General features: G+C 31.7%; 1 protein-coding gene across 1 annotated transcript in view; it reads left to right on the top strand.

Annotated features, from left to right (window-relative positions):
* The window catches only part of LOC127717887 (ankyrin repeat and KH domain-containing protein mask-like), a 37,011-nt gene extending 24,984 nt beyond the window's left edge, over nt 1-12,027 (top strand). Inside the window, exons 3-4 of the mRNA XM_052223744.1 lie at nt 8,125-8,331; nt 9,100-12,027. Of these exons, the coding sequence (XP_052079704.1) occupies nt 8,125-8,331; nt 9,100-9,281 (389 nt within the window). The 3' untranslated portion in view covers nt 9,282-12,027. The remainder of the gene's footprint in view (nt 1-8,124; nt 8,332-9,099) is intronic.
* The last annotated feature ends 307 nt before the right edge of the window (nt 12,028-12,334 follow it).

The following is a 12,334-nucleotide window of genomic DNA, read 5'->3' as shown; positions in this document are numbered from 1 at the left end:
AATTATAGTCTCATATTAATTAAACTTACAATCAGAGAAAAATATATACAGTTCGAGTACATTATGTATTCTTGTACAATATATCAAACAAAGGCATTTTATTAAAAATAAAAAAATGTTATTCCTGTCTTAAATGGTTGTCTATTGCAATGCAAATTTGACAACTTAAATTAAATGTTGTAAACATATGTGCATGAACTGTCCACCCATCAAATAATTCAGTACAATATTTAATAGATAAAAATGAAAAATATTTCTTTGCTTTTTTATTTGCTCTAAGCTTCTAGCATAAATATAAAACCAAAGAAGATTTAATTGATCGATTGTTTGTTGTTTTATCGCAACTGAAGCTTTCAGCACTATTGATATTTCGCGGCAGTCAGTTTTTATTGTTAGGGGAAATAGGAGTGCCCGGAGAGAAACACCATTCTTCGGGAGGAAATTAAAACTGACAATCCTAGTCAATAAATATTGGAGTCGAACGAACCTGCTACGTGCGAGATTATCGAACTCACAAACTTAGTGTTGACAGGCTAGTGATACAGTAGTTGAACTACTTAGACTACTCGGTCACTGGTGCCCCTCTGAAGAAAACTACCACTTTGAAATAAGGAAACTTTGTTGGATTAATGAGACAACACTTCACCAGAGACAAAACGAGGTAGAAGTTATCAAGGTCACAGTACGGCCTCCAACAGCATTTTTCCACTAGAACCCATCACCCGGTCTATTCCCCTCTAACTTGAGAGCATGGCCTTCTGAAATCAGTATCATTTCTTTAGAACAGAAAGGAAGATAATAAGTTTTACTTGAGTTTTTTTGGGGTTTTTTTTTTGGTTTTTTTTTACTTTACACCTTGTAACATTTGAATATTCGAATTCAAGGGACGAAAAAAATGCCTGATTATATCTTTAATTCCTTTATTAATCTTTTACCCGAATCCCTGATGCAAAAGTACTTATCAATTGTTTTTTTTTTTTTTTTTTGTTGTTGATATTTTTCATAATTGTAAAATTTGTTAGGTTTATAATAAGTCGATGCGTGTTTTAAAAAAAATATATCTTTTTTTAATTAGCATGTTTGTAGTTGTATGACGTTTCTAAAGCTGTAAGATGGTTTTGGTATGTAAAACTTAGTACAAAAAGGGGACTGTTGTTTAACCCAGAAATCATGACGATGACCTGATTGTTTTGACCATGTGATTTACCGATTAGGTGCAAAGACATGTGATGGTAACGTTTATTGAGAAAACAAGTCATTAAAATAAAAAAAAGATATAAATGTTGACTGGTCACCTTGAGAAATATTTTCTGTCAATTTCTTGCTATCATTTTGTTCATATACTTATCTGGATATGGCAGAATAATTTTTGAAAATTTGCATAGCGGCCGTATTGACTTTATTTTTGACAACAGCGATTTCAATAAGATTTTACAGTTCTTACTTTGAATCATGCTATTGCCTTCTGTTCGTGTGCAAATAAAAGTTCTAAACGTTGAAAACTTTCTGCCTTTATAGATAAAAGGGGTTTATAAAAAAAATCCCGTTTGAATGGTTTTACACTAGTAATTTTTGGGGCCCTTTATAGCTTGCTGTTCGGTGTGAGCCAATGCTCCGTGTTGAAGGCCGTACCTTGACTTCTCATGGTTTACTTTTATAAATTGTTACTTGGATGGAGAGTTGTCTCATTGGCACTCATACCACATCTTCCTATATCTCTTTATAAAAAAGGGGTAAAAGCTGCCTTAAAAGTAAAAATTTCGTGTAAACATTCAAATTCAAACTTAAATCAAACTATCAAAGAAGTCTTAGAGTATAAAATTACAAACTAAGACTTATTACGCAGTAAGGTAACAACGAGGGGAACATTATTGTATATAGTTATAGGTAGATAAATTATAGTTGACCTTCCTTTTTTGTCTGTTTAGGCGAAATATACCGAAGAGTGATAATTAAGTAACTTTTTCCCATACTGATTTTATTTCATATAATGTACCTTTTTTTTTTCTCTGATCAAGATTTAAAAGGGGTGAACAGGGGGGTAACAGATATCTAAAATAATAGTAGTCGCACCACATAGTAGAAATATACTATAAGTGTGCGTGTACAACACCTGAGACCTCGACAGCAACTGTCTTGTGTCATATTTTTTTCTTTTTTTGTTCTTTGTCATGTAAAGAATTTGGTGATTATAGCAGATCTTTGTTATTTAATTTTTTATTACTACTTCGGGAAGCTTTAGAGCTTGAAATGTTGTAAAAAAACGTGTCGATTCTTTCAGACTGTATGTTGACCTCTGTCTCTCTTCTGGTTATTTGTGTCGTTAGTATGCTGTCTCGCTGACGAATACTACACGTCACCTTTTTATTTATTTTCTGTATCATTATAATGGATAGAATATTTTTCACAAAAACAATTAATTGTGGTTTTGATCATGCAATTTCCTTATACTTAACCGTATTAAAAAGCGTACATAACAGGCAACCAAAGTTAAAACGACAATCAATGTTAACCGTGTTAATATGTCATTCTGATGATCTTGTCAAACAAAAGATTCTGTTATAATTACCATAGTATTACCCCAGAAAGGGAACGGCCAGATTATGGATACGCAATACATCTTAGTACACTTTAATTAATGATAAATGGTCAGCGAAAAAAGTAATTTAAAGGACACGTAACAGATATTTAAATGTATTTATTAACATTCTCGCATATGATTAGTAAATAAACATAAACATAACAAAACAAGGTGGACATTTTTTACATGATATTGCTAATTAGAATTAAAATATTGGTGAATGGTCAATAAATTAGACCTATACATATATATAAATAAGAAGATGTGGTATGAGTGTCAATAAGACAACTCTCCATCCAAGTCACATAGCAAATTTCATGCATATACTATCCGTTTGCTGTTTCTTGTCTGACGACATGTTATAAAAAAAAGACCAAAAGAATACAACAGAAAACAAACCCCACATAGAAAACTAAAGACTGAGCGACACGAACCCCTCCACTGATCTCAAGTGCTCTGGAAGGGTAAGCAGATCCTGCTTCACATGTGGCACCCGTCGTGTTTCTCATGTAAGTACAAAGTCATGTATCAAGAGTATTGAGTTAAATTTTCTTCTTGTAGAAGGCCTGTCCGGCAGTTGTTCACATCGGTGTAATGTGGTCTTTGGTGTATAGTTGTCTCATTGGCAATCATATCACATCTTTTTATTTTCATAGTGATAATTTAATCGCTATGGCGCCATTCAGAAACACAAACCCTCTGTGAAATGATACGCAAAACAATGAATAACCAACGTGTTTACAGTTATATACATGTACGTTTTGTTTGTAGGACACTTGACACTGAAGCTAAAACCAGTTTTTTAAAAACAACTTTAATTTGATTTTGGCATATTCATTTCAAAGTATCAATGTATTGATTTTCAACAAATTTGAAGCTGCTTATTGACTTTTAAATATAGAATTGAATGCATGTCAAACAATTGATGAGTTTTATTTCGAAACTAGTGTGTACAAAACATGTTTCAAATGGGTAGTGCGAACGAAGCCTTTAACATAAACACGTGACGTTGTACAGACACACGTGAGTTATACCAGTGAAAAAAACATTGTGAATGATTCACAACATCATTTAAGGAAATATGTATAACAATGTCAAGCATCAACAAACAAGGATGTATGATTTCTTGACACAAAGGGTCAGGACGCCAGGTGAAATATATGTTTTTGTCTATATAACATTCCCCAGGCAAAGAAAAATCGGTTATACGGAAAACCAGAAAAAAATCATTGTAAATTATATGTTAAGTTAAACTAAATAATTATGTAAATACTATGCTAAAACATCGAGCTTGTCCTTGTAAAACCTAACTATTCAATGTTTCATTTTATCACAAGGATGTTTCATCTTGAGTGAGTGCAATGAATTATTATTGTTAGAAAACTATTACAAAAAAGTGTCAATTATGTAGATATAAATTTTTGAAAGGAGCCATTAAGTTTTTTTTACGTGTAAAACTTACAAAACCAAACTATAATGCAATATTGGTTTGTTAACAGCAATTAAAGTGTATTTGATCAACAGAAGGAACAACCACTAAAGCTTACAGACAAAAACACCAAGTCCAAACATACACAAAAAAATAAAAGCAAAGTTTGGTACCATTAAAACGTTTAAACCCGCTGCATTTGTTTGCACCTGTCCTAAGTCAGGAATCTGATGTTCAGTAGTTGTCGTTTGTTGATGTGGTTCATAAGTGTTTCTCGTTTCTCGTTTTTTATATAGATTAGACCGTTGGTTTTCCCGTTTGAATGGTTTTACACTAGTAATTTTTGGGGCGCTTTATAGCTTACTGTTCGGTGTGAGGCAAGGCTCCGTGTTGAAGACCGTACTGTGACCTATAATGGTTTACTTTTATAAATTTTGACTTGGATGGAGAGTTGTCTCATTGGCACTTATACCACATCTTCTTATATCTATAGAAAATAGTGATCTAATATTTCGATCCAAAGGATCTTTGAAAAGGGGGGTTGGTTTTTAGTGTTTAAACATATCTTATTGTCCAAAAACAATGACAATAGGACCAGTCACAAGTTTTGCATCTTAGGACGTCCTCTCCATTACATACAAATAATAAATAACTAAACAAAGAGAGAGAGAGAGAGAGAGAGAAGGCGGGGGGGGGGGGGGGTGTATCAAGCCTTCCTATAGAAATATCAGACTGTGTCCTGTGACTGTGAAGAAAATTATTTGAAAAACTAACAAAACACCATAAATCGGATCTAATACTTTGTTATGCGTGAAATCTCTTTCGGGTTTAACCCTGGCGACCTTAGACGACCTTAAGTGATATATATGAATATGGATTATTAATTGATAGTTGGACAAGGAGATAATAAAGTCCTGTGTTTATATACATTTCCGTAATTCATGAATACAGCTACTAGGTTAATATAATACTTTTTTTTGTAAATAGAACAGATGTCCCTTCATAATATATATTTATTTCGGTTGACCGAAAGAGAGTTCAACTATATCAGTGCAACCATTCTAGATCATTCTAAAATATGGTGGTTCTTTTCTTCTTCTTTTTTTTGAGTGTTTCCACAAAATTCTCTTCGTTGCGCCCATCGATAAACGATCTTAAAGGAACATCTACTATGATAAATAATTTTAGACCATATACAAATTCTGCATTTCGATGTCAAACAACACCAATCTTAAATGCAGGAGTAAGAGGACACCGTCAGATATTTCTATAGAAAGACTTGACAATAGAAATTTAGGTTATCATTGATTAGTTTTTATATGGACACTAAAACAAGTGGACTGAATAAAATTATAAATATGTGTGGTCGTGTCGTCTATGTACATGTATGTAAATTACATGTGAAATTTCGGGACAAAGTATGGGGAACCACTCATGAAAAGTCTATGATATTTAGCATTCAGTTGTATAAGCACTGGCATGACTTATTTCCACGGAGAATATTCGGCCCTGTGCCCTCTGTTACGATTCATTGACCAAAAATATTTTGCTTAAATTACATAAAAGTATTACTATTTTAATTGCAAAATTAGCATTTTACTACCAGAATGACATATCTCTGTGTCAATATTTTGTTTCTCAAAAACATGCAGCTAAACCCAGACTTCTAAAAAATTTTAAACCGCAAAAATAAAGAATTTCACAATGCACAAAATGTGTCTTAAAAAATAACGAGTCCCTTAACGAATAGCTTTACATGTATATGTATAATGGAAATGTAGAAGACTTTTAGTTGTTTCTGCAATAACTTAAACGATTATATATTGTAATTTTTTGGACCCAACTATTCATCCTTTTATGGTTCTGAAGTGGGACACGTAATTGTTTTCATATATTGTTTTATTCAAAATTTCTTAGTTTGAAAACAAATTCGTGCTTATTGTTGTAATTGAAAAGGATATACATACTATTTTATTTGATTATTTGTTCTAAGATTTAGGAGGAAAAGAAATGTACTTGTGTTTATTCGACATGCAAATGAGAGACCACAAACATAATTACAAACAGTTAATATGTAATACTGTGCATTGTTCATCTAAATGATACCCGTTCGATTTAAAAATTAAAAAGTTGTACGGGATCGCTCATTGTTAAATAAAATATAAAAATGAAATAAGAAAGGTATATTTCCAGTTTACATCAGTTGTGGAGTTTGTAAGACGCTGTACTGTCAAAAGACTGAAGGTGACCCGACCTAGTGTGATCTTGGCCTATAGATGTATTTTCCCAAGATTTGTCATTTTTAGTATAATTGCTTACAGTTTAGTGTCATTCTGTTTAAGATTGATAAATGTATACGGTTGAATGAACGAAAACAAAAAGACAGTTTTTTCTCCCTTTTTTCAAGGTTAAATAAAATATAAATATGAATTAAGAAAGGTATATTTCCAGTTTATACCAGTTGGGGAGATGACAAGACGCTGTAATGTCAAAAGATTGCAGGTGACTCGACCTAGCGTTAACTTGTATTTTGTCCAGATTTGTCGTTTTAAGTGTAATTGTTTACAGCTTTAGTGTCATTCAGTACAAGATAGACACATGTGTTTACAGCTTTAGTGTCATTCTGTACAAGATAGACACATGTGTTTACAGCTTTAGTGTCATTCTGTACAAGATAGACACATGTGTTTACAGCTTTAGTGTCATTCTGTACAAGATAGACACATGTGTTTACAGCTTTAGTGTCATTCTGTACAAGATAGACACATGTGTTTACAGCTTTAGTGTCATTCTGTACAAGATAGACACATGTGTTAACAGCTTTAGTGTCATTCTGTACAAGATAGACACATGTATAATCTTGGCAGTTATTGTTGGTAAACTGTATTTTTTTTTTATTGGTAAAATTACTATTGTAAATACTTTTGCGACAATAGACAATTATTTTATAGTTTACATTGCTTTGAATCTCACCACGCTTTACGTTAAATAGTACCTACACCTCAACTACACTGGTTCCTTGTCCTTTATCTGTTTGGCTCTGACAGAAAAGGTATCTGAGATACCAGTTTGTTGCAAGGGAGAGGACCAGCCTACACCTCAACTACATATTGTCATTCAACTTTTTTGGAAAAATCGTTGTTATGCCCCACCTAGGGGCATTATATTTTTCGGTCTGTGCGTCCGTTCGTTCGTCCATCCGTTCGTTCGTTCGTTCGTTCGTCCGTCCGTCCGTCTATCCCGTTTCAGGTTAAAAATTTTGGTTAAAGTTTTTGGTCAAGGTAGTTTTTGATGAAGTTGAAGTCCAATCAACTTGAAACTTAGTACACATGTTTCCTATGATATGATCTTTCTAATTTTAATGCCAAATTAAAGTTTTGACCCCAATTTCACGGTCCACTGAACATAGAAAATGATAGTGCGAGTGGGGCATCCGTGTACTATGGACACTACAATTTAACACTTAAGTTTGTTGTAAATGAAAAATGAAAAAATGCAAATTATATTCAAAGTGACTTGTGGACCTTTTGAGATAAATAAGTTGACAATTATTTTTGGGCGCTTTGATCTCTAGTTGTTTTGCAAATATGTACTTTTATACTGCCGAAATCATCAATAAAATGTTATTACAAAAAAGATGCATTTTATATTGCTATTTTAAATATTGTAGATAATGTATATAATATTTAGATAGTCTATTATTCGTTATAATGTTTTCTAAAATCAAGAGATCATACTTAAATTCATTATTGTCTTATATTGCATAAGTTACGTTTCAGACAAAGCGTCCTTCGGATTAGATAGAATTCACTTCACTTATAAGATTAAAATTGAAAAGGTCGCTGTATTGATTAATTTATTATGGTTTGCTCTACGCCCAGTGGTAAACATTTCATATTCAATAGTTCCTTACAATCCTCCTCCTCTTTCTCTTCCTCCGCCTCTTCCTCTCCTCCTCCTCCTCCTCCTCCTCCTCCTCTTCCTCCTCATAATTCTTATCGATATCATTGTTAGATGAATAGTTAATTAATTAATTAAATATTACTGTTATTATTGAATCAGTATTACTATTATTGTTTTCCTTATAATTTTTATTTTTATAATTGAATTATAGGAGCCAATTTAGACAGTGTAGATAAAACAGGAAGAACTCCTTTACTGTCGTGCTTACTAGACGGGAAGTCTCAGGCTGCAAGATATTTAATAAAACACGGATGTGACGTCAATATTGTAGATGATTTTGGCCAAAGTGCACTTTTCCAGACGATAAATAACAAACAACCTAATTGTGTAAAGACTGTGCAGCGATTAATGAAAGCAGGTAACATATTGTTTTTTTTTTGTAATTATCTTATTGGTATTTTAATCATTAGCAAGTTCAGAAACACTAGCAGAAACGTTACGTGTCCAAATAATGTAACTTGCTTCGTTTTTCGATGTGAATTTGTTTTGTTGACCTTCATCGAAGTGGCGCAGAGCTGAAAGATAAGCAGGAAATGAATACACTTCCGAATACTACACGTAATTCGCTTTCAAATTATGAGGGTAAAGATCTTACAAAAACAAAGAGTTTAATTCTACCACCACTTGCTTTAACACTTCAATATGCATTTGTCTATAAGAAAAGGGTAAATATACACCCAATGTATTATCCCATCAAACCCAAATATTATTTTATTATATATTTTGCAATGATGATGATGATGATGATGATAATGATATCCACAATATAAAACACAATTTGTGTATCTTGTATTCAATTATTATTAAACAAACACAAAACATGAATGTATTGCAGTATTCAGCAGAATACATATAGGCATATATAAAAAACTTAAACTGTAGATGACTTTTAAAGATTATCCGTATTCAGTGAGAGCACAAAAAAAAAACTCCCGCCTCTCCATTTAAAACCGACTGAAACAATAAGTTTCTCTTAAAGCACATTAACAGAAACTTCGCCATAATCTGCGTGTACTTTTTTTATCAAGATTGAGGCGACGGATGTGTCTGCGTTTCATGCAACTTTAATAAAAGATAAATCAAATCATTCTGTACTTAATAAATAACTATTCTTTTATCATTTCAGGGTATAAACTTGACAAAGACAAGAAATGGATGGAAGAAGACGGGTTTGATGTTAGAATTATTCACACGACAGGATTGTGTACAAAGCTTTTGGGGAAATTTAGAAGTAGAATGAACAAAATCAAATCGGACAGGTCTGCATCTTCCGGGGTTCGTCGACGTGTTCTGACAATATATGATTGATATTTTTGTGTAATTTTTATGTTTGTTTGACCGACACTTTTGTGTTATTTTTATGCATATTTATGATTTAATGGACATGTTTTCCTTTTCCACAATTCATCAACTGAACATTAATGAAATTGTTTTGTATTTTGTATATTATATCTTCCTGACTTGTTTAGAAACATCTGTGCTCTAGACCTACTTCTCAGTTGTATATATTTGTTTTCTTTTACTAAATATCAGCTTTTTTTTAATCATCAGTATTATATGAGTTTTACTCTCTTATTAACTAACTCTTTGTTTTTTAAAACACGTTTTACTCGTGTACACACCATAAATCCTAACTGACCACAGCCTAGCAAAATATAACTCCCCCTCCCCACCACCACCAAAAACCTTTACTTTTGCAACTGTGATAGCCTAAATGCTGCATTTATAAAAAAAAATTGTCTGTTACTAAATCATTGTTTCAAGAGATTATATTTTTTACAATTTTCTCTACATTATATTCCTCAAAATTCCAAATATCACTTTAAATCTGGTGTTTTGGATAAGTCACAAACTTAATATCCTTTCAGCATTGTAATGACTAGACAAAGTCGGATTGATTTCCCTAAGAATATGTTCATATCTTGTGAATAACTTGCAACTGTGCATTTGATGTAATGGCCAAATGTTTGCAAATTTAGTAACTTTAATACCGAGAACTAGGTTGAATCAAAGCATCACGAAGTAAATCAAAGGAAGGCAATAGACTTATTTACACTTTTATGCAAATTTGTCCGCCTTTAATTGAAGTCAAACAAGTTCCCGTAACATTTTGAGTCACAATTTAAATATTTGACGTAATAATTATAAAAGGATTGTAGCTTGACATCAAAAGGTTATTCGGAGATAGCTCTATGTTCTTTCGGAGACAAAATTCAGCTACATACCCAATGTATAAATACGTTTATAAAGACAGCCTTGTGACTAAACTTAGACAAACCGATCAATATCGACGACAAAAGTGTCCAATTAAAAAGAATAACAATCATGCTAAAACTTTGAATATACGAACTGCTTTTATTCTTTGGTGAAGGTTAGTTATAGTTTTAAGCTCCGCCATTAAATATATCTTAATGCCGTGATAATTTATTGTCATACATTTTTGGCTAGAATACTGTCAAGGACGAATAAAGAGTTATATCTAGGTCGTAATAGATTTGTATTTGTGGACTGATCATTTTTACTTTGTTTAGAAGGAAAACAGATAATCTTGATACATATAACATTTTTATGATTTCAAAAAATTGGTTACAACAACCCTTTTAATATGAAAAAGAGGCTGTCATTTTGTACCTTTCTAAAGGAAATATATCCCATTGGTCTTTCGTTTCGTATCACAAATGTTATATTTTTTTTAGAGAGAAATAGAATTGATTTCGCTGACGCCAATATACATAGTTTGCTAAAGAATGACGCTATTGAAGTATGTTCGAATCTACCATGTCAACATAACCGTATTCTATAATTATACATTAAGGTACGTGGGTGTTTTCAACCTACATGTTTGCTAACATTAGAGCTGCGTCGGATAGAAATCGACCTTATGCAAGTGCACGTATACATGTACATGTATAAGACTTTGATTGACATTGGAACATTCAAATGCGATATAAACGATGAATTTGGGTCTGTTTTGTAGGGTTCAACTAAATTTTCAAACAGTTCCAGACTTTGCGTAGAGATTTTTGCAACCCGATTTAAGTTAACAGATGTTTTGACATTCATTCACATAAGGTTGATTTCTATTCGACGCAGTTCATTTAAAGAATATACATATAACATATACCAAAAAAATTTTATATATATAATAGGTGTTGTTATATCAATTATGAAAAGGACGGTTAGTATTTTTGGACAATGTAAACATTTCACATTCTATAAAATTAGAAAAAAGCAAGAAAATAGAACAATAAAAATTGTTGTACTAAATATAAAATTTAAAAGAAGCAGCCAACACTTATTTTGTTATATAACATTCAATCTACAACAATATATTTGTATGCATATTTCTAAATTTTAAAATGTTACATATGTTTAATGAACTACTACCTATATTGCACAAATGACAGAAGTCACCATTAACGGTGGTGGAATAATTCGGACTGTAGTTATCAAACATCTCCTTTTTAAGAAATTCAGTTCAAATGTATTACACAATTGAAACAAATGTTAAATAGAAACTTATATACTATGTGTAAAGAAATTATAGAAAGAAATAGCAGATACCAATTTCAATTGCCTCAAAACCTCAAAAATGATTGGTTGCATGCTTGAGGTTTTTCTGTAAAGAAAAAAATACATGTATGTTATGTTCAGTCTTATACCTTTCCAAATATATGTGTTTCTTAATCAAATGACTTTATAATTATTTTTTACTTCATTTTGTTTAACCTCTGCTCATCATCTCTTCTATATGAATTATGGGTATAAATAAAACATTATATCATAACAGTTACAATAATAATATGAGTTTCGGGAAATGAAACTAAAGTTGTCTTTATAGTGCTATATTTATTGGTTTTTCCTTTGATGTTATTCGAAAAGCAATTACATATTTTGATGTGATCACCCGATAGAATATGTTATTTTTATCATATGATTGGTTATTCTAATGTTAGCATGTAATTGTTTATATTTTAGTTATCACCAAATTGTATATCTTAATTTTATCACTTGATCATATATTTTTGTGTTTTCATATGATTGTATATTTTGTAATAAATTAAAAGAATATAACCATCTACTATAGTATTTGTTAATATATACATCTTCAGGCGGGCTCTGATGGTCGATAATGCGCCGCATTGGATAATATCATTGGATAATATCATTTTGGATAATATCATAAGATAATTGAAAGTAAATTTTGTTTTTAAAAATGTTGTTTTCACGGTAACAAGTGTTCATAGTATGAAAATAAGAAGAGGTGGTATGATTGTCAATGATACAACTTTCTACCAGAGACCAAAATGACGTAGATGGATAGCAACTTTCTGTCACCGTGCGGCCTTCAACAATCCACA

Source organism: Mytilus californianus, unplaced genomic scaffold, assembly GCF_021869535.1.
Source record: "Mytilus californianus isolate M0D057914Y unplaced genomic scaffold, xbMytCali1.0.p SCAF_10, whole genome shotgun sequence".
Taxonomy (NCBI): domain Eukaryota; kingdom Metazoa; phylum Mollusca; class Bivalvia; order Mytilida; family Mytilidae; genus Mytilus; species Mytilus californianus.
Note: the sequence above shows the minus strand (reverse complement) of the source record. Positions and strands in the feature narration are given on the sequence as shown.